Source organism: Gymnoscopelus braueri, assembly GCF_963280865.1.
Source record: "Gymnoscopelus braueri genome assembly, chromosome: 12".
NCBI lineage: Eukaryota > Metazoa > Chordata > Actinopteri > Myctophiformes > Myctophidae > Gymnoscopelus > Gymnoscopelus braueri.
Window position 1 is genome coordinate 766,968 of NC_137614.1, and position 20,492 is coordinate 787,459.

General features: G+C 38.6%; 1 protein-coding gene across 1 annotated transcript; it reads right to left on the reverse strand.

The window, feature by feature from the left end:
* Positions 1-2,314: 2,314 nt before the first annotated feature.
* On the reverse strand, positions 2,315-19,771 carry LOC308097418 (chitotriosidase-1-like; the record flags this gene model as incomplete). The annotated part of the gene is made up of 11 exons (XM_080445178.1): positions 2,315-2,604; positions 2,695-2,778; positions 3,517-3,669; positions 7,279-7,411; positions 10,310-10,492; positions 11,837-11,942; positions 12,457-12,581; positions 13,504-13,669; positions 14,322-14,378; positions 15,186-15,393; positions 19,747-19,771. The coding sequence occupies 11 exons, from the start codon at positions 19,769-19,771 to the stop codon at positions 2,315-2,317; spliced, it is 1,530 nt and encodes a 509-aa protein (XP_080301304.1).
* Positions 19,772-20,492: the final 721 nt, after the last annotated feature.

The following is a 20,492-nucleotide window of genomic DNA, read 5'->3' on the forward strand; positions in this document are numbered from 1 at the left end:
TTAGAACATTCAGTGGATTTTCTGTGGTCTGGGGTTTTCTGAATAATTAGGCTGAAAAGTAATCTGAGCTTGGCCCTTCGACAGTGAGGTCACAGTCGATTAATCCCGCCCACTCTCCTCCTCGCCCCTCCCCTCCCCCCTTTGGGGGGGGGCGGAGCAGAGGCGATGATTGACAGGCAAAATCCCTCACCAGCGACACCCGCAGGCAAAGATTTCTTTTTTCATTGCAGTTGAAAAGGCTTTAGAAATGTGAGAGAAAAACACCTGCCATTGATCACTGGAATGGAATTTTCACTTAAAACTTTTTGTACACTTTTGAAGGACCAGGACAAAGACTTTGAATGTGGTGTAAAAGTGAATGTCATGATACCTTTAACCCAGCACCTGAATCCATTTGGGTTGAATGTGCATAGTACCACATTCTCCTTTGTTTCCAACTACAGTATGTGTCTGTAATAAAGACTATGTGCTCATCACCAGTGACCAAGCAAAGAGGAACATTATGGAGGACAAGTTACAGGAAGCACAGATCAGTGTGCTGCAATGTTGACACAGTTCCTCAAACACTGATTTCCAACTGACTCTCTTTAGAAATAAAAAAAGCCAGAAAACGTTGACGCTTTCTTGACACATAAACATGCTTCCCATTCTCTCACAATTCCCCCATGATGGTGTGTCAACACACAATAACAAAAAAAGAATCATAATAATTGTAAAAGGCATATTCAAAATGTAAATAGTCTGATAAACCCTCATGGTTCCTTGAGGGGGTTCCAAATGGCCCCTTATGGGTGTGTAACTCTGACAAATGGAACCACATGGACCCTTTGGCTATGGGTGTCCTTGAAATGAAAAAAAGATTGAGAACCACTGTGCTACACTAAATGGAACGGATCCGTAATTAGCATAATTTATAAGTACTGTGAAGGAAGTAAGGGAGAGGCCCAATTTCATTAAAATATGGCTGCTGTCACCACGACCCTCCATTTTTTAGTTATTGGCTGATCAATATTGCATGTTCAAGCCAAAAACGCAGAAAAAAACAAGAAAGCAAAAAAAGCAAAAAGAAAACAATCAACTGTTATAAAATACAATCTGAATTTGCACTTACAAAGTGCTATCCAACAACAAATCCTCAAGTAAAATGTTGCGTTGTTGTGGCTGATAACGTATTTATTGTTTTCTTACGTAAACGTACAGATCAAACAGCAGTGTAGCCACATTTAACTAAGTGTGACATTGAAGTAAAATGAAATAAAAATGTATTCAAATTAATAAAAAATAGGAATTAGGTTAGGAATAATTACAAAGTCTACTGAAAAATCTGCCCAGGTTCATTTAAAACACTCAGAAACTTGGTCCATAAATAATACATTTTAGGAAGATTGGGCCACGATTGGCCCCCTGGACAGCATTTGGACACAGATTTGGTCTGTTCTAATCAGTGTTCATTTTGTCGACTAAAACTATGACAAAAAATGTTCGTCTACAACCTTTTTTGACTGACAAAAACCAAAGAAAAACTAAAGAAAAACTAGCCTATGATGACTAAAACTTTTACTGACAATTTTGTCAACAAATGAAAACTAGAACTAAGACAAGCCATTTAATGCTTGGCTGCGTGTGGGTGTCACAATAGCCGATCTACAAGCTCACAACGTGTTTCAGGCAGTATATAAATCAGGCATTTCGACACCATCAAGGCGTTGAAATCAACAGAAACAACAGAAATCATATAATATTTAGTCAACTAAAACTAGACTAAAAGTAAAACGTTTTAGATGACTAAAATGTGACTAAAACTACATGGAATGTTATTTAAAAGGCTATGACTTAAAGTGATCACAATTTGCTGTCAAAATGAACACTGGTTCTAATGAATGAGCAGACCTTAATGTTTACATTTATTTATTATGTTAATAATGAATTTATGAAAAGATTGTTTCAGCCCGACAGCAATGATGTACTGTAAGTCAGTGGTTCTCAACCGTGTCTGCATCAGGGCCCACTTGAAAAATCACAAAGGCATTTGCAGCCCACCCATCTGTAAGTGGTCACATGGGTGGGCCGCATGCATTTTCAGAGCAATTTTATTTTAATGATATGAATATACTTTAAGTTGTTATTTATCACAATGAATGGAACATTTTTCCAGGTTTGAAAGAAAATACACTAACTTTTTTTTACTCTTCTTTTCCTTTTTTATTATATTGTTTTACACTAATGTTACATTATGGGCGTCCACTCACGGCCTACCAGTGGCCGCCGGCCCACAGGTTTAGAACCACTGCTGTATCATCGTGTACACATTCCATTAAGGCCAGTCACAGCAATTGCAACGTTCATTAAAAACGAGGTAAGCGTGGCATTTCTGCAGGTAGGTGATTCCATTGTAGCAGTTGTAGTAGGAGTTGTTGTCGTTGGCGTTCCTATAGAGGCCATTAGGCCTCCCTACGCAGAAGCCGGTGCGAGGCCAGTCGCAGCATTTACAGCTGTCTCTGTACACCAGGCCAGCGCCGCATGCGTGGAGGTAGGTGAGTCCGTTGTAGCAGTTGTGGTAGGAGTTGGAGTCTTTGGTGTTCGTGTAGAGGCCATTAGCCCTTCCTCTGCAGAAGCCAAGGCCAGGTGACACAGTGGTGGTGGTGGGGGTGGTGGTAGTGGGGGTGGTGGGGGTGGTAGTGGTGGTAGTGGTGCCATCAGTGGTGGTGATGGCAGCCGGGTTAGGGATCGTAGTTCTGATTGCTGGAGGAGCGATGGTCGTCGGAGGGGCAGAGGAATCTGACACATAGGGATGGGATGGATATGAAAATGACATGTCATGATTATTGTGGCAAAAACGTAATTGCGATTAACGATAGTATCGCGCAGTGGTGAAAAAAGTACTCAAATTCTTTACGTAAAAGTACCAATACTGCAATATAGAAATACTCTTACAAGTAAAAGTCCAGAATTAAAAATTAGTTGAGTAAAAGTACAAAAGTATTGGCATCAAAATGTACTTAAAGTACCAAAAGTAAAAGTACTAAAATGTTTGAAAATAGCCGATCTACAAGCTCACAACGTGTCGTGATGCGACGCGCTGTGAGCTTGTAGATCAGCTATTTTCAAATGGCCTATGTATAAAATAGGGCTGAAGTGGTTAAAAGAAAAACATGTTACATGCTTCTCACAGAAAGGTCAAGGATAAAAACGCAATAAGTCAGTGACTTATTGCCATTGTCAAGACACTGCATGTAATAAGGCAAGACAAACACATAACATAAAACAGGCAATGCAACAATAAATAACACTCTAGAACTATAATGCTAAACACTGATTATGCCATAAAAGATTGGATAATACATAGTGTCCATGCTATTCTGCAACGTCAGAATGATGACTCAATTGTTATGTTTTATTTCACTGTCCATGCTATTCTGCAACGTCAAAATGATGACCTGCTGCCACTCAATTGTTATGTTTTATTTCACTAAGTGCCCATGCAATACTGTCTGAAATGTGTACGGTCTTACTTACTTTGACCAACTTGGTGGAGGAGGGAATCCTTCTCCTGCGTCAGGTCCCTGATTTCTTCAGAAAACACACGCTCCTTCTTCTTGGCCTCACAGAGTTTACTCTGGTTCTTTCGCATATACAGCAACGCTGTTGGAGCCAGCGTTGCCTCAGTATCTGGAATGATAGAGAGAGAATGTTTTTTTTAAACATAAAAACGAGGTAAAACAAAATAATGAGCAGCATTATGTGTATATGTTACAGGTAAATTGGCATTCCAGGTAAATTCGAAAAGAAGCGCTTGTTTTCACCGCCCCCCAGGCAATTCTGTAGAATCAACGCTAGAGGGCAATGCAAGCCAGACATGAACACCACACACGCACGCATGCACACGTGCACAAACGAGCACGCACACACGCATGCGCACACACGCGCGCGCGCACACACACACACACACACACACACACACACACACACACACACACACACACACCCGCGAACAGCCTTATTACATGCAGTTGAAGCACAAGAGGGCGAGGGGGCGGTGCTGGCGGGCTATGTTAGTGCAGTGAGTGGCAGTTGGGGCAAACGCAGTCCCCACAACATCATTTACGATTCTGTGCCTATCGGTACATAACTCGGACGGCGCTTAGTCGACTAGCAGACCATCGGCTTGTCTTCGCGGGCACTCGCGCCTGGGGGCGCTCGGGCGCGACTCCTCGGCCTCAAGGTCTGCTGAGTCGGCGCGCCTCCATCATGGTCCAAAACTATACTTTATCGGCGAAAAAAAGTAGTCCGCGGTTGTTTGAAAAAGTAATGTCCCAAGCGGGAGTCAAACCCAGACTCCCATTGGTAGTGGATGGGGAGTCCAATGATTATCGAAGTGCGCCACTGAGGCTGGTGCTTGCATTTCCTGGTTGCTATTTTATTGTTGTCGTCCTCGCATCAAAGCCTCGCCTCGCAGCCCCGCGCCTAAAAACAAGAGCCCCCTTCCAATTTACCTGGAATGCCAATTTACCTGTGACATATATACAAAATGGACATGTGTCAATCAACACTGAATATAGGCATCCATACTGATGAGACTATTGTTGAAGGTCAGCATTCACTCATTCACCTAGCAGACATGGCAGTAGCCTACACATATCAATTTTATAGTAATTGTTGATAGACTATAAATAGTCTCTTATAGCTACTCAGTAGAGATGTGTTTAGATATTGTATTGCTAAACACTATCTCCAAAAAAAGGACAGTTTTGAAATTAAAGTCCAATCTCAAGTGCCAGATTTGTATATTGTTGCGCCAAACATAGCTGATTAGCAGTGGTGTAGTCACAATTTAAGTACTTTTAAGATCTTTTTTATACCTCAATAAAGAAAAGAGACCATTACTGCATCAAAACTAAACAAACTACTGTATACTATAAATACGAGTCAAACATTGGCCAAATAATATAAGAAAGAGGCACTATTTTTTTCAATCCGGGAATGCATCTGTGTTGCTTTAGATTTATTTGGCTATTCAAATATAGCAGATATACTTTGAGATCTGCAATTTTTGAAAAATCTTGAAAATTGGTCCAAATCTTTGAATATACATTTTTTAAAGCGTACATTTGTGACTCAATTCTTTGCTTCTGGGGGTCCCTGGAACAAAATATTTTACAAATGTAAAATGTAAATGTTCATGATTTAAAAAAAAAATAGAAGCTCAAGCTTTTTCAAATCTACAAGCTCATAAGTGCTGCCCTATGAGCTTGTATATCTGCTATTTTTTAATAGCCAAGTATAAAAGAATGGTTTAAGTGGTTACGCAGACGTGTTCCTGGTCTTAATGGGTTAAATAGCCGATCTACAGCAAGGTGTTGTGAGCTTGTAGATCGTCTATTTAAAATAAAAAATAAATGAGCTATAACAATATGTTATCTGTGGAACAAAGTCAGACCAAATTAAATGCCTCAACTCATGATTCCAAGTGCTTCTCAGGGTGGGGGGTCCCCAGTTCAAATATTATTTTGGGGGTCCCCAGTTCAAATCAGTTTAGTTCGAACCACTGCATTATAGGATATAATGTACACACACTTTCTTTTACAGTTATGAAATGACACAAAAAAAAACCTTGACTTTCAATGGGGGAAACAAACAGCCACAACTCTGGTTAGCAGCATGCTGCCATCTCGAAATTTGTTTTGTGGACTCAGACCACCAATAGGCAAAAGCTGTAATTGCTAAAGCTCCGCCCCCTATGTATTCCTATTGGCTGGGCTTTAAACAGCCATAACTCCAGTTCCCAGCATGCTACAGGTCTCAAACTTGGTGGGTGGTCCCACAGACCTAAATTTCATAAAAATAATGACTTCGTTCTTTTTTACTGCCTACTTCCGGTTACGCAAGAAATGACGGCAAAAAAAAAACCTTGACTTTCAATGGGGGGGGGGGGGAACAGAAACAGCCGTAACTCTGGTTTGCAGCATGCTGCCATCTCAAAATTTGTTTTGTGGCCTTGGACCGACAATAGGGACGAGCTGTAATTGCTGAAGCCCCGCCCCCTCTGTCTTCCTATTGGCTGGGCTTTACATCCATAACTCCAGTTCCCAGTATGCTACAGGTTTCAAACTTGGTGAGTGGTCCCACAGACCTTCAATTTCATAAAAAATCACCACTTCCGTTTTTTTTCTTCCTACTTTCGGTTTGTCTGATTGCCTTTAAACTTCACCCACACACTCTCTGAGGGGTGTGGAGTTCAATGGTGCAACCCAGAAGTTGTTCCGATTTTACCAGGCTTGAAGTTCTGAAAAAAGTTTCTAAGAAAAAGTTTGAATAATTACAAACTTTTACTCGTGAGTATGTTTTATAATGTAATAATTTATATCTGCAAAGTAACTATAGTAACTAAAGTTTTCAAATAATTGTAGTGGAGTAAAAGTACAATATTTGCCTCTGAGATGAAGTGGAGTAGAAGTAAAAGTAATGAAAACTGGAAATACTCCAGTAAAGTCAAAATACCTCAAAATTGTACTTAAGTACAGAGTACTTGAGTAAATGTACTTAGTTACTTTCCACCACTGGTATCGCAATAATCAAAATATGCTTAACTCTTTGACTGCCAATGACGAGATTTCTCGTCATATTTTGCTAGTAAGGCTCAAACTGCCAATGAGAATGACGAGATTTTGTGTTTTCAGTGGTTTTACGCTAGATGGCGCTGTTCGCTAACACATGAGTCACCATTTGACTCGCGGTGAGACAATGAAGCAGCAAATCACGTGAAAAAACAGCCATGTTAATGGTAATGGATTTGGAAAAATGGCTTTTTCTCTGCTTTCTGTTGCTTGTTGCAGAAAACAACCCACATTCACAATATTTTACTTTTACTCCACTACAATTATTTGAAAACTTTAGTTACTAGTTACTTTGTAGATTTAGATTATTATAACAAAACCACTTCAGCCCTATTTAAACTTTGACAATTTGAAAATAGTGAGCTTGTAGATCTGCTATTTTTAAAAGATGTGTATACATTCTATACATTTGAAAACTTGTGAAATGGGACCTTCTGCATAACGAGTACTTTTACTTTCGGTACTTTAAGTACATTTTGATACCAATACTTATGTACTTTTACTCAAGTACATTTTGAATTCTGGACTTTTACTTGTAACAGAGTATTACTACATTGCAATATTGATACTTTTACCTAAGTAAAAAAGATGTATTACTATTATAGTTCCACCACTGAAGATTTCTACCCAACAGTGACAATATGAATGCTGCGGTCTTGTTTACCTGAATCCAGTAGAGACCGCAGGTGGCTGATGAGGGGGTATCTGCCCTGGCCACACATTTCTCCAGTAAAGTCATCCAGGTCGATAGTCCACACTAAGGCTCCTCCAAAACCGTTCTGCTTCAAGTACTTCACCTGTGGACATTTTAATTTATCGTGAGATTGTCCTCCGTCATACACTAGGTCTAGGATGAATTAGCTTTTGTTGAACTGCACATTCAGTACCACTTAAGTTAAACCCCTCTATACTTGATAAAACGGACCTGAAAAGAGAGCATTTGGTATGCTTGTATTTCATTCAAATCAATTCAAATCAATTCAAATCAATTCAAATCAATTCAAATCAATTCAAATCAATTCAAATCAATTCAAATCAATTCAAATCAAAATAGCAGATCTACAAGCTCACAACGCATTGCGTTGCAACACAATTGTGAGCTGGTAGATCTGCTATTTTTGGCGTTCCCCCAGAATAGGGATGCTGGGGGTTAAAGTTAATGTTTTAAGCATTATTTTTATTATCTAACTATTGTTAATCACAATTATTTTTTTTGCCACTATAATTTATTCCCCAAAATGTAAAGAACATAGTGACTAAGTGTTTGCTTTTGGAAGGAAATGAGGTTGCGTATACAGTATTTGAACATGCTATTTCAACATTTCAAACACATTTCTACAAAACCAGTCTATCCAGTTATTATGGGCATAAACAAGAAGTTGAAGGGTAAATTTAGGTCCGATATTGATGTACCGTGCATGTTGAAATCCTGTATATTGTACATGATTTGAGTCCATTTCAAAAGCATACTTTCATTCATTACTTTTTCACATTTTGGAAAGAAAAAACTGGCAATATCACATGCATGTGCCCAGACTTATCAAGTGCCCACTCTTCCCGTATCAATTTTGACTCAGACAGCAATTATGATCAAATTCAGTCATTTAATTTGATGTGTAACATACAGTATATAGCTGGTATCATCATCACAGCTTTCAACTAATTTTATATACATTTTAGTTATTTAATTCATCTTCGCTTATGTTTACTTTTTTGCCAATTATAACTTCAATCTCTGATGGAAACACAGCAATAGGCAGAGAGAAAGGACTTATATGTTAAGCAATACACTTCTATGTCTCAAAATACAGAAAGAGTTCATGAATATGATTTTCTTCATGAAAATGTCACAATATTTGAGATTTACTCATAGTAGTTATTTGTGTGGTTTTATTTTGGTAAGAATGAACACATCCATGGTATTGAGATATTTTTTAAATTTAAGATTAAATCGTAAAGCTGCTGTGTATTACCTTGTTTGCAAAACTCTGTTTGTTATCAAATCCCAGCCATTCTTTGCCTTTGGTGGCATAAGGCACCATTTGCTCATCAATCCAGTGGACAGCGGCCCCTTGGAGGAAGCTACAAATCTGTTGGAAGAATGAAAATATATATATATGTATTGAATCTAATCCAAAAGACTTGACATTATTGACCATATATGATGCCATTGAAAGAGCAAAATTGTTCCCATATCGTTCCTGTCTTGTATCTCCATGTTTTCAAGTTGTTGTTTCCCCCCGTAAAATATCCTACCACAAAAGTAGCGAACATAGCAGATCTACAAGCCTTTTAGATCTGCTATGTCCGCTGCTTTTAAAACAAGTGAAAGTGGTTACACGTGTCTGTGGGTTTATATCGAACCAATGAAAAGCATGAACCCATTCAATCTGGGAACACGTCTCTGTCATTTTAGATTTCTTTGGCTATTTTTTGAAAAATCTTGAAAATTTGTGCAAATCTTTCAATATATATATTTTTAAAGCGATCATTTGTAACTCAAATCTTTGCTTCTGGGGGTCCCTGGAACAAAATATTTGACAAATGTTCACTTTAGAAAATATATATTCAAAGATTTTCACGATTTTTCAGAAATAGTAGATCTACAAGCTCATAGTGCGGCACTCGGTGCCACGCAATGAGCTTTTAGATCTGCTATTTTTGAATAGCTAAATAAATCTAAAATGACAGATCCGTTCCTGGATTGAAAGGGTTAACTAGAGCTTGTGACTAAATAATAACTACATTGGATTCATTGGGACGCAGGTTAATGTTTTCCTATTTCCTAAAAGGTTACAGTTTTGTACAAGGTTCCCCAACAGCAACAATATTAACCCATTAAAACCGGGAAGGGAACGCATCTGTGTCATTTTAAGATGTCTTTGGCTATTCAAAAATAGCAGATCTACAAGCTCATAGCGCGGCACCGAGTGCCACGCTACGAGCTTGTAGATCTGCTATTTTTGAAAAAAAAAGTCGTGAAAATGTGTGCAAATCTTTGAATATATATATATATATATATATATATATATATATATATATATATATATATATATATATATATACATTTTTAACTCAAATCTTTGCTTCTGGAACTAAACTATTTTCAGATGGGGGATATACAAGCTCACATAGATCTCTATGAGCTTGTATATCTGCTATTTTTGAATAGCCAAATCATAAATTGACACACAGGTCTTAAAGGTATCATGACATTCATTTTCACTTTTTTTATTTTCAATGTTTTATTTGGGGTTTTATGACCTCAATTACACCCAAAAAACCTGAACTTAGAACATTCAGTGGATTTTCTGTGGTCTGGGGTTTTCTGAATAATTAGGCTGAAAAGTAATCTGAGCTTGGCCCTTCGACAGTGAGGTCACAGTCGATTAATCCCGCCCACTCTCCTCCTCGCCCCTCCCCTCCCCTATCCTTTCCTTTGGGGGGGGGCGGAGCAAAGGCGATGATTGACAGGCAAAATCCCTCACCAGCGACACCCGCAGGCAAATATTTCTTTTTTCATTGCAGTTGAAAAGGCTTTAGAAATGTGAGAGAAAAACACCTGCCATTGATCACTGGAATGGAATTTTCACTTAAAACTTTTTGTACACTTTTGAAGGACCAGGACAAAGACTTTGAATGTGGTGTAAAAGTGAATGTCATGAAAGCTTTAATGGACATCAACATTCACTCACCTCATAGTAAGACAGGAACCCAGCCTCTCCTGTATAGCGTCCAGCAGAGCCAGCGCCGCTGGCTGCTGAGCCCACAGCGCCACCTGCTGACCACGTGTGGAACGTGCGTCCGTATGTAGCAAAACCAAGCAGGAGTTTTTCAGCAGGAGCTCCTTGATCTCTCCAGTAATTCATGGCAAAGTCCTGGTGGCAAAATGTAAACAAATACAACAAACACATATCAGTTGTCATGTGTATCAGTGATTCTCACCGTTTAAAATGTCAAGGTAACCCCCAGTTTTATATGCATTATTACACCAGGGGTCTTCAACCTTTTTTAGGCCAAGATCTCCTTAGCTTAGGGAGAGATGAAGCAGGGACCCCCATTTCATATTGTATATTCATTTTGAATGTGTATTTTCAGACGTTTAACCGTTTAAAGGGCAAGACCACTTTGGTAGAGGTTTGGGTTGTGTAGTTACCTTGCCATGATGTAACGCCAAAGGTGGACTATAAATACAAAATAATTAATCCATTGATTAGAAATTGATAACTAAAAATATGCTCCTCATTGACTTACATTGTACGGTGAAACAACTCTCAGTCACTCTTTTAGCACATAACGAACACATACAAAGATTATTCAGACAATATAGAACATCACCAAACCCAGTACTGTTTTTGTTTTTGTATTATTATTATTTTTTGGGGGGGGGCTATTTTGGCCTAATGTTTCTCTAAAATAGGGAAGCTAGGGTTCAAGTGTTTAATGTAAATTAAAAAGAAAAAGAAAAAAGAAAACACGTTCCTATCACACAAAGATCTGCCGCCCTCCTATAGTAACTCTGAGGACCCCCTAGAGGTCCCGGACCCCTTGTTGAACGCCATGCATTAGACCATGGACCCCCATTTGATATATATATATATTTTTATATCTCCGGGACCCCAAAACTACAAATGTGATGATTTCCTCTGATTTGTGATGGAAATGTATATTATTTAGCCTTTATTTTACCGGGAGACACCGTAGGCTCTATACACAGCAGCCATATTGGAAAGAAATTGGGCCTCTTCCTTACTTCCAATCCTTCACAGGTGATACCAATTATGCTAATTAGGCTCTGTTCCATTCTGGTCAAACAGAGTCAGGGTGCTGACTCACTGGAAACACTCTGCTACACCAGTGGGTCTCAAAGTGTGATCCAGGGACCCTCATGGTTCATTGAGGGGGTTCCAAATGGACACTTACAGTTGTGTAACTCTGAGAGTGTACAAATGGAACCAAACTAACCAATTTAGTTCCATTTGTACACTCTCAGAGCAATGGGGGTCCTTGAAAAAAAAAAAAAAAAAAAAGTTTGAGAACTACTGTGCTACACTAAACGGAACAGAGACTTAATTAGTATCATTGGTAAGACCTGTGAAGGAAGTAAAGAAGAGGCCCACTTTCCTTACAATATGGCTGCTGTGTATTAGAGCATATTAAAACAGTGTTTTGTTCTACATACTTGTAATAAAGTGTGTCTGAGTTGTGATATTTCTACTCACCACATTATTAGTATCTTGTGAAGAAGTGAGAGGGCTGTTGTGTCCGGTGGTTTTCTCCCATGCTCCGTGGAAGTCATACGTCATGACATTAATAAAGTCCAGGGATCTGTTACACACACACATACAATAACACACAGTTATGGACAGTGGTGTAAAGTAACTAAAGTATTAAGTACATTTTTAGATATTTTTACTTCATCTCAGAGGCAAATATTGCACTTTTACTCCACTACAATTATTTGAAAACTTTATTTACTAATTACTTTGTAGATTTTGAATATTATTACAAAACATACATTAACAACTTCAGCCCTATATACATTTCGGTCATTTGAAAACTGCAGATCTACAAGCTCACAATGCGTGAGAATGAGCTTGCAGATCGGCTATTTTCAAAAGATGTGTATACATTTTATACATTTCAAAACTTGTGAAACGGGACATTCTGCATGATGAGTACTTTCTACTTTTGGTACTTTAAGTACATTTTAATACCAATACTTTTGTACTTTTACTCACTCACTTTTACTTTGCAGTATTGATACTTTTACTGAAGTAACAAATGTGAGTACTTTTTTCTCCAATGATTGTAAGTGTTAGTGAAAAGGCTTTGAACTCACCTGGCGATCTGAGCGACCTCATAACCGGCATCAATGGTTGCCTTCCCAGCAGCCACTGCAGCTGTGAGCAGCAGTCTGGGCCTTCTGTTCAGATTCCCTTCCTCCTCGAAGGCAGAGCGTAACTCCTACATCCAAACACACAATAACTGCAGTGGTTCTCAAAACGTTTTCATGTCAAAGACCCCCAAATTGACAAGATTTTTACGGCTCTAGAAGTGATTCTCAACCATTTTGATTTCAAGGACCCCCAGTTTGGCATGCATTAGGCCACGGACCCCCATTTAATGACATTTCTATCTCCTGGACCCCGATTTATATTGTAAAATCAATGTTAATTTAACTTAGGTCCAACTGAAGACCTATAAGGGTCCATTTGGTTCTTAAGTATCCATCATTTAGCTGGGGACCCCCTGGAACTCCCTCAAGGACCCCTGGACCCCAATTTGAGAACCAATGCAATAATGAGTCATAATGATAATAGCAATAGTGCAGTGGTTCTCAAAACTCTTTGATTTCAGGGACCCAGTGTTAATTTTGTCGACTATGACGAAAAATGTCCGTCGACTACCTTTTTTCACTGACGGAAACTAAATATATAAAAAACTAAGCTATGATGACTAAAATTATGACTAAATATACTGACAATTTCGTCAGCAAATAAAAAGTAGACATATGTTATGTAAATGTTATGGAGGGACTAGTGGAGAAGAGATCCAGTAGAACCAATACAAGTCATTTCATGCTTGGTTGCGCTCGGTGTGAATGAATGAATGAATGAATGAATGAATGAATGAATGAATGAATGAATGAATAAATAAATAAATAAATAAATAAATAAATAAATAAATAAATGTAAAAAAAGAAAAAAAAATACAAGAAAACAAAACAGTAGAGGTAGTGAAAATAGCCGATCTACAAGCTCACAACGTGTCGCATAGCGACGCGTTGTGAGCTTGTAGATCGGCTATTTTCACTGGTTTGGGTCTCCGGGGAAACATCGAATTTCTGGAAACAAAAAGGTTTGGGAACCAGACAGTGATAGCAGACCTGGCAGAGCAGTGTGAACCTGTGTTTGTCCACCGGGGGGCTCCCTCTCGCCCCTGGATACTCCCAGTCCAGGTCCAGTCCGTCAAAGCCATGCTGTCTCAACAGCTTAATGGCTGATGTGATGAAGGTCTGCCGGCTGGCAGCAGATGACACCATTCTGCTGAATCTGCACGACACATCACCACATCTCAACTGTTTATGGTATTATTGATCGACAGCTAAATGGTGTTTATCCACCTCATGATGACTACCAGTGGTGGAAAAAGTACTCACATTCTTTACTTAAGTAAAAGTATCAATACTGCAATGTAGACATACTCTGTTACAAGTCAAAGTCCGGGAATTCAAAATTTACTTGAGTAAAAGTACAAAAGTATTGGTATAAAATTGTACTTAAAGTACCAAGAGTAGAAAGTACTCATTATGCAGAATGTCCAATTTCAGTTTTCAAATGTATAAAATGTTTCTTTTGAAAATAGCAGATCTACAAGCTCACAATGCGTCGTATCGCGAGGCATTGTGAGCTTGTAGATTGTCTATTTTCAAATGGCCGGAATGTAGGCCTATATAGGACTGAAGTGGGTAATTCAGGTTTTGTAATAATTATCAAAATCTACAAAGAAACTAGTAACTAAAGTTTTCAAATAATTGTAGTGGAGTAAACGTATGATATTTGCCTCTGAGATGTAGTGGAGCAGACATAAAAGTACAGAAAATTGGAAATACTCTAGTAAAGTAAAAAATACTTCAAATACCTCAAGTACAGTACTTGAGTAAATGTACTTAGTTACTTTACACCACTGCTTTTGTGAACTCACTGTGTAGATCCAAAGTTCCAGCCGCCAACAGCCAGTAGAGTTTTCAGCCCAGGGTTGCTGCAAAGTAGACATGGACATTTTTAATGAATGGCACATAACGTATACTACTAACCCTAACCTTAACTATAAGCCATTATTAAACATTTAAACCCCATATAATGTGTTGACCGGGGTCCCCAGGGGGACACAGATCCGTTGTCTAATCGCCTGTTGTGTGATGTGTGATATATATCAGTGGTTGTCCAACTTTTTTCTCATGTCAAGGACCCCCAGATCAATATGTGCTTGACCACGGACCCCCTCCCCCCATCTGAACATGTTTTGCACCAGGGACCCCCATACAAGATTTGTGTTGTTAAATGTTTAAACAAATATTAAACATGTTCCCACATTCTTTGAAAAAAAAAAGCAGATCTACAAGCTCAGAGGGAGAACAACACAGGTCTTGAATTGGATTTAAACCCACAGTGTTTCATTTATACTGTATGTAAATACATAGACATACATAGACATAAAGTGAGCTTGTATATCGGCTATTTTCAAATATATATATATATATATATATATATATATATATATATATATATATATATATATATATATATATATATATATATATACATATATACTGTATATAGATATATATATATACTGTATATAGATATATATATATACATATATATATACATATATACATATACACACACACACACACACACACACACACACACACACACACACACACACACACACACACACACACACACACACACACACACACACACACACACACACACACACACACAGAGAGAGAGAGAGAGAGAGAGAGAGAGAGAGAGAGAGAGAGAAAAGGACACGACTCACCTCTGCTTGAGTCCATTGAAGTCCTTGTAGAGAACCTCATCGTTCCACTCATAGGTGTCCAGCTGGTTGTTTTGGTTGACGATGGAGAAGGCGTAGATCAGATGGGAGCACAGGTTGGGGTCAATGTCAGCAGGCAGGTATCTGCCAACACCCGGTCTGTACTGGGCCCAGTTAGTGAAGTAGCAGAGCAGTGGTTTGGTGGAAGACACTGTCAAAATGAATGCATAAATGAATGAATGAATCATTGAATGAATGAATCATTGAATGAATCATTGAATGAATCCATGAATGAATCATTGAATGAATCATTGAAGGAATCATTTAATGAATAAACTAGAAAAAGTGCTCCTCGGAGCACAGGTCTCCGCCAGGTCAGGTACGTTATTCTGGCTTCCTGGTGGCGCTATAATAGGCCAATGTGAAAAGGGTGCCATTTATTGTTAGGTCTTTCACGGCAATCAGACACTGAATTCATGATTTGAGGCATTTTGTTCCAAAAATGTGTTTTGCTAAATTAGACCTGCTGGTGGCGCTATAACAGACCAATGTGAAAAGGGTGGCATTTCTTCCTCGGCATAGTGGGAATGTGCGTGTGAAATTTCAAGGAAATCGCAAGCTGCGTGCATAGTTTGAGGCTTTTTGTTCAAAACGGACCAATCCTGCAAACTTTGGAAGCCAACCTTAGGCAATGAGGATGGAATATGGGAAATCGGACAGATCTGTGTTGATCACATGACTGTAGAGATACTGTGTACCGATTTGCATGACGTTTGGATACAATCTGTAGGAGTAATATAAAGAAATGGGTTTTGCACAAATCGGCCTCCTGGTGGCGCTATAACAGGCCCATGTGAAACATTTGGGGCAGAGGTTCTGAATTGGCATCCAGGGAGTGTGTGTGCACAGTTTCGGAGCGACCGGGCCAACGGTGCCGGAGATTAGCTGCTAACACACAGACAGGACGGACGGACGGACGGACGGACGGACAGGGGGTAAAACATACTCTCTCGCCATGCCTTTCGGCCTGGCGGAGACAATGAACGAACAAACACACGAATGCATGGATGTATTACTGAATGAATTAATCATTGAATAAATGATTGAATGAATAAATGATTGAACGAATGAATGAATAATTGAATGATCGCTTGCATGGATGAATGCATGAATGCATGAATGAATGAATTGATAAATGTATTAATAAATAATTAAATAATTAAATATCAAAATAACTAAATAACTAAATAACTAAATAACTAAATAACTAAATAACTATATAACTAAATAACTAAATAACTAAATAAATTACTTAAAACATAAATAAACAAGTACATGAAGAAATGAAGAACAAACAAACAAACAAACAAACAAATAAAAAGGAAACGTAAGCATTTGACTTCTCTTGTGTGAGACATTTCATGGTAAACATGGAGTCATGATTTTTAAAGGTGCAGTAAGTGATATGTCGATGCTGTCGGGCAGAAACCTGGTATCTTCATGTTTCAAATTGTTGTGTTTTTGTTTTGTTTTTTGTAAATGAATGCCCTACTTCATCGTGAAAATAGCCGATCTACAAGCTCATCGCGATACGTTGAGGGCTTGTAGATCGTCTATTTTAACTATTGTTTTACTTTTATATAATAATGCAAAAGGATCGGTTTAGGACATAAACGGTTTCCACCTGACCGTGACGATTTATTTGCTTACGTGCAGTAACTGTTAAATAGCTCTTTATTGTGATAGTAATCATTGCTATAGAGTGTTTTAGTCTCTTCAGCTCTTTAGTACAGAAACAGGTCGGTATAACAATTGGATCCAATCAGGAGAGAAAAAGTGCTCCTCGGAGCACAGGTCTCCGCCAGGTCAGGTACGTTATTCTGGCTTCCTGGTGGCGCTATAATAGGCCAATGTGAAAAGGGTGCCATTTATTGTTAGGTCTTTCACGGCAATCAGACACTGAATTCATGATTTGAGGCATTTTGTTCCAAAAATGTGTTTTGCTAAATTAGACCTGCTGGTGGCGCTATAACAGACCAATGTGAAAAGGGTGGCATTTCTTCCTCGGCATAGTGGGAATGTGCGTGTGAAATTTCAAGGAAATCGCAAGCTGCGTGCATAGTTTGAGGCTTTTTGTTCAAAACGGACCAATCCTGCAAACTTTGGAAGCTAACCTTAGGCAATGAGGATGGAATATGGGAAATCGGACAGATCTGTGTTGATCACATGACTGTAGAGATACTGTGTACCGATTTGCATGACGTTTGGATACAATCTGTAGGAGTAATATAAAGAAATGGGTTTTGCACAAATCGGCCTCCTGGTGGCGCTATAACAGGCCCATGTGAAACATTTGGGGCAGAGGTTCTGAATTGGCATCCAGGGAGTGTGTGTGCACAGTTTCGGAGCGACCGGGCCAACGGTGCCGGAGATTAGCTGCTAACACACAGACAGGACGGACGGACGGATGGACGGACAGACAGGGGGTAAAACATACTCTCTCGCCATGCCTTTCGGCCTGGCGGAGACAATGAACGAACAAACACACGAATGCATGGATGTATTACTGAATGAATTAATCATTGAATAAATGATTGAATGAATAAATGATTGAACGAATGAATGAATAATTGAATGATCGCTTGCATGGATGAATGCATGAATGCATGAATGAATGAATTGATAAATGTATTAATAAATAATTAAATAATTAAATATCAAAATAACTAAATAACTAAATAACTAAATAACTAAATAACTAAATAACTAAATAAATTACTTAATACATAAATAAACAAGTACATGAAGAAATGAAGAAATGAAGAACAAACAAACAAACAAACAAACAAATAAAAAGGAAACGTAAGCATTTGACTTCTCTTGTGTGAGACATTTCATGGTAAACATGGAGTCATGATTTTTAAAGGTGCAGTAAGTGATATGTCGATGCTGTCGGGCAGAAACCTGGTATCTTCATGTTTCAAATTGTTGTGTTTTTGTTTTGTTTTTTGTAAATGAATGCCCTACTTCATCGTGAAAATAGCCGATCTACAAGCTCATCGCGATACGTTGAGGGCTTGTAGATCGTCTATTTTAACTATTGTTTTACTTTTATATAATAATGCAAAAGGATCGGTTTAGGACATAAACGGTTTCCACCTGACCGTGACGATTTATTTGCTTACGTGCAGTAACTGTTAAATAGCTCTTTATTGTGATAGTAATCATTGCTATAGAGTGTTTTAGTCTCTTCAGCTCTTTAGTACAGAAACAGGTCGGTATAACAATTGGATCCAATCAGGAGAGAGAATAGTGCAGGGCTGGAAATGAGCACATACTCACATACACATACTGTACAGTATGCTCAGCTACAACCATGGGTAATAAAAATAAAACATTTTTAAAAAAGTATACGGAATAAACAAGTGAAATTGGAAGTGATTAAACACAGAAGTGAGCAGACAAAATGGAACTGGAACACTAATGATAGTGTGATTAAGCTGATGAATGGGTACTCTCTCCTGTTTGGATGAAATTGACAACCCACCTGAACATGTATTTACTGTTTATTAAAGAGCTGGAGAGATGGGGAGACCCCTGTTACTGAACAAATACTCTATAGCATTATTATAGATTATACAACAGGTAGTACCGACCAAGCAATCTGATTGGCTGAAATAGCTTTCTAGCCGCGCTTCAAACCAGCATCATAGCACGGGCCTAATCACATTAATAAATCACTGGTTAGAAGGTTATAATCCTCCTGTGTTAAAGTAAAATTACTCCCATTTCGTTAACAGTCCAGTGTATGTTATACTTTATCGTACGAAGGTATCGCACGGCGAAAATAGCCGATCTACAAGTTCACAACACGTCGCCATCGCGACGCGTTGTCAGCTTGTAGATCATTTATTTTGGCCACGTGACACGGTCGTACGACGGAGCATATAGCCTACTGGAATTCATTCCACTGCGCAAGCATTGATAGCTCGGCTGTGTTGATGAGACGGTGCCTCAGGCTCATAGTGCTGCTACAGGGACTATTTAATGTCTCAGTGAAAAACTATTCTCTTTACAGGGAAACGGATAATAGCGAAACATTTTTATTATGAATTGCTCCACAATATGAATACATTTGGATGTGTTTTGTTGGTAACTGTTGTATAATCGCGATATTACACTCGAGGGTGTGCTTTACCTTACATTATTGGCACTTCTGTGATGCTGGCGGAACTCGGCTTCGCCTCGTTCCTGACCGCATCACAGGCGTGCCAATAATGACGGTAAAGCACACCCTCTCGTGTAATACTGCTTAATTATAGAACTGTAACCTTTTAAACAAAAAAACAAAAAAACTTAAAATATCACTTCAAGCATATTACCTTTCAATTCTTATGGTTTGAAATGGAATGAATAAACCATATACATACCCTCTTGAAGACATAATAAAAGGGTTAGACCTGAAAGCAGAAAATACATTTGAGTAACTGCACTATATTATACTGTTAAATGAACATTAGATTTAATTGAACTAACAATGACTTCAACAATGATTTCAACCTACCAGCCACAATGGTTAGTGAAGTCATGGTTTATTACAGCAGGACTATCCTTTATAGTGGCCTGAAATGATGACAAGTGTTTATGATTCATGGAGATTTAATTAAAGCAGAAGTTCTCAACCTGTGGCCCGGGACTCCCAGGGGGTCCCCACATGATTGTGGGGGGGTGTCACCAGATGACAGTTAAGTGACAATTTAAGGACTTTTAAGACCTTTTTAATACCAAAAAAACAAACAAAGTAAAGACATAAAAATAATAAAAAAGAGCATTACTGCATTAAAAGTAATCATCAAACTATACTATATACTATAATATAAGAATACTGTAATCATACTACAGTATCACACAAAAGTATCAACAACATCCAATCTACAAGCTCGAAACGCTGCGTGACGTGACGCATTTTGAGCTTGTCGATCTGATATTCTTGCAATTTGTTTTATTTGAATCCTGAAAAGTAACAGTTTAGGTCAACCCAACAGAGACGATAACTAAAATCTAAAATGACACATACTTTCCCGGTTTTAACGGGTTAAATAAAAGGAGCCATGACTTACCTGTTTCTCAGTGAGGGACTGGAGACGTACTTTGTGAGACAACTGGCATGGTTTATATACTGTAGAAGGATGCATTCCAGCTAGGTCCATAGTGTGTGTGTGTGTGTGTGTGTGTGTGTGTGTGTGTGTGTGTGTGTGTGTGTGTGTGTGTGTGTGTGTGTGTGTGTGTGTGTGTGTGTGTGTGTGTGTG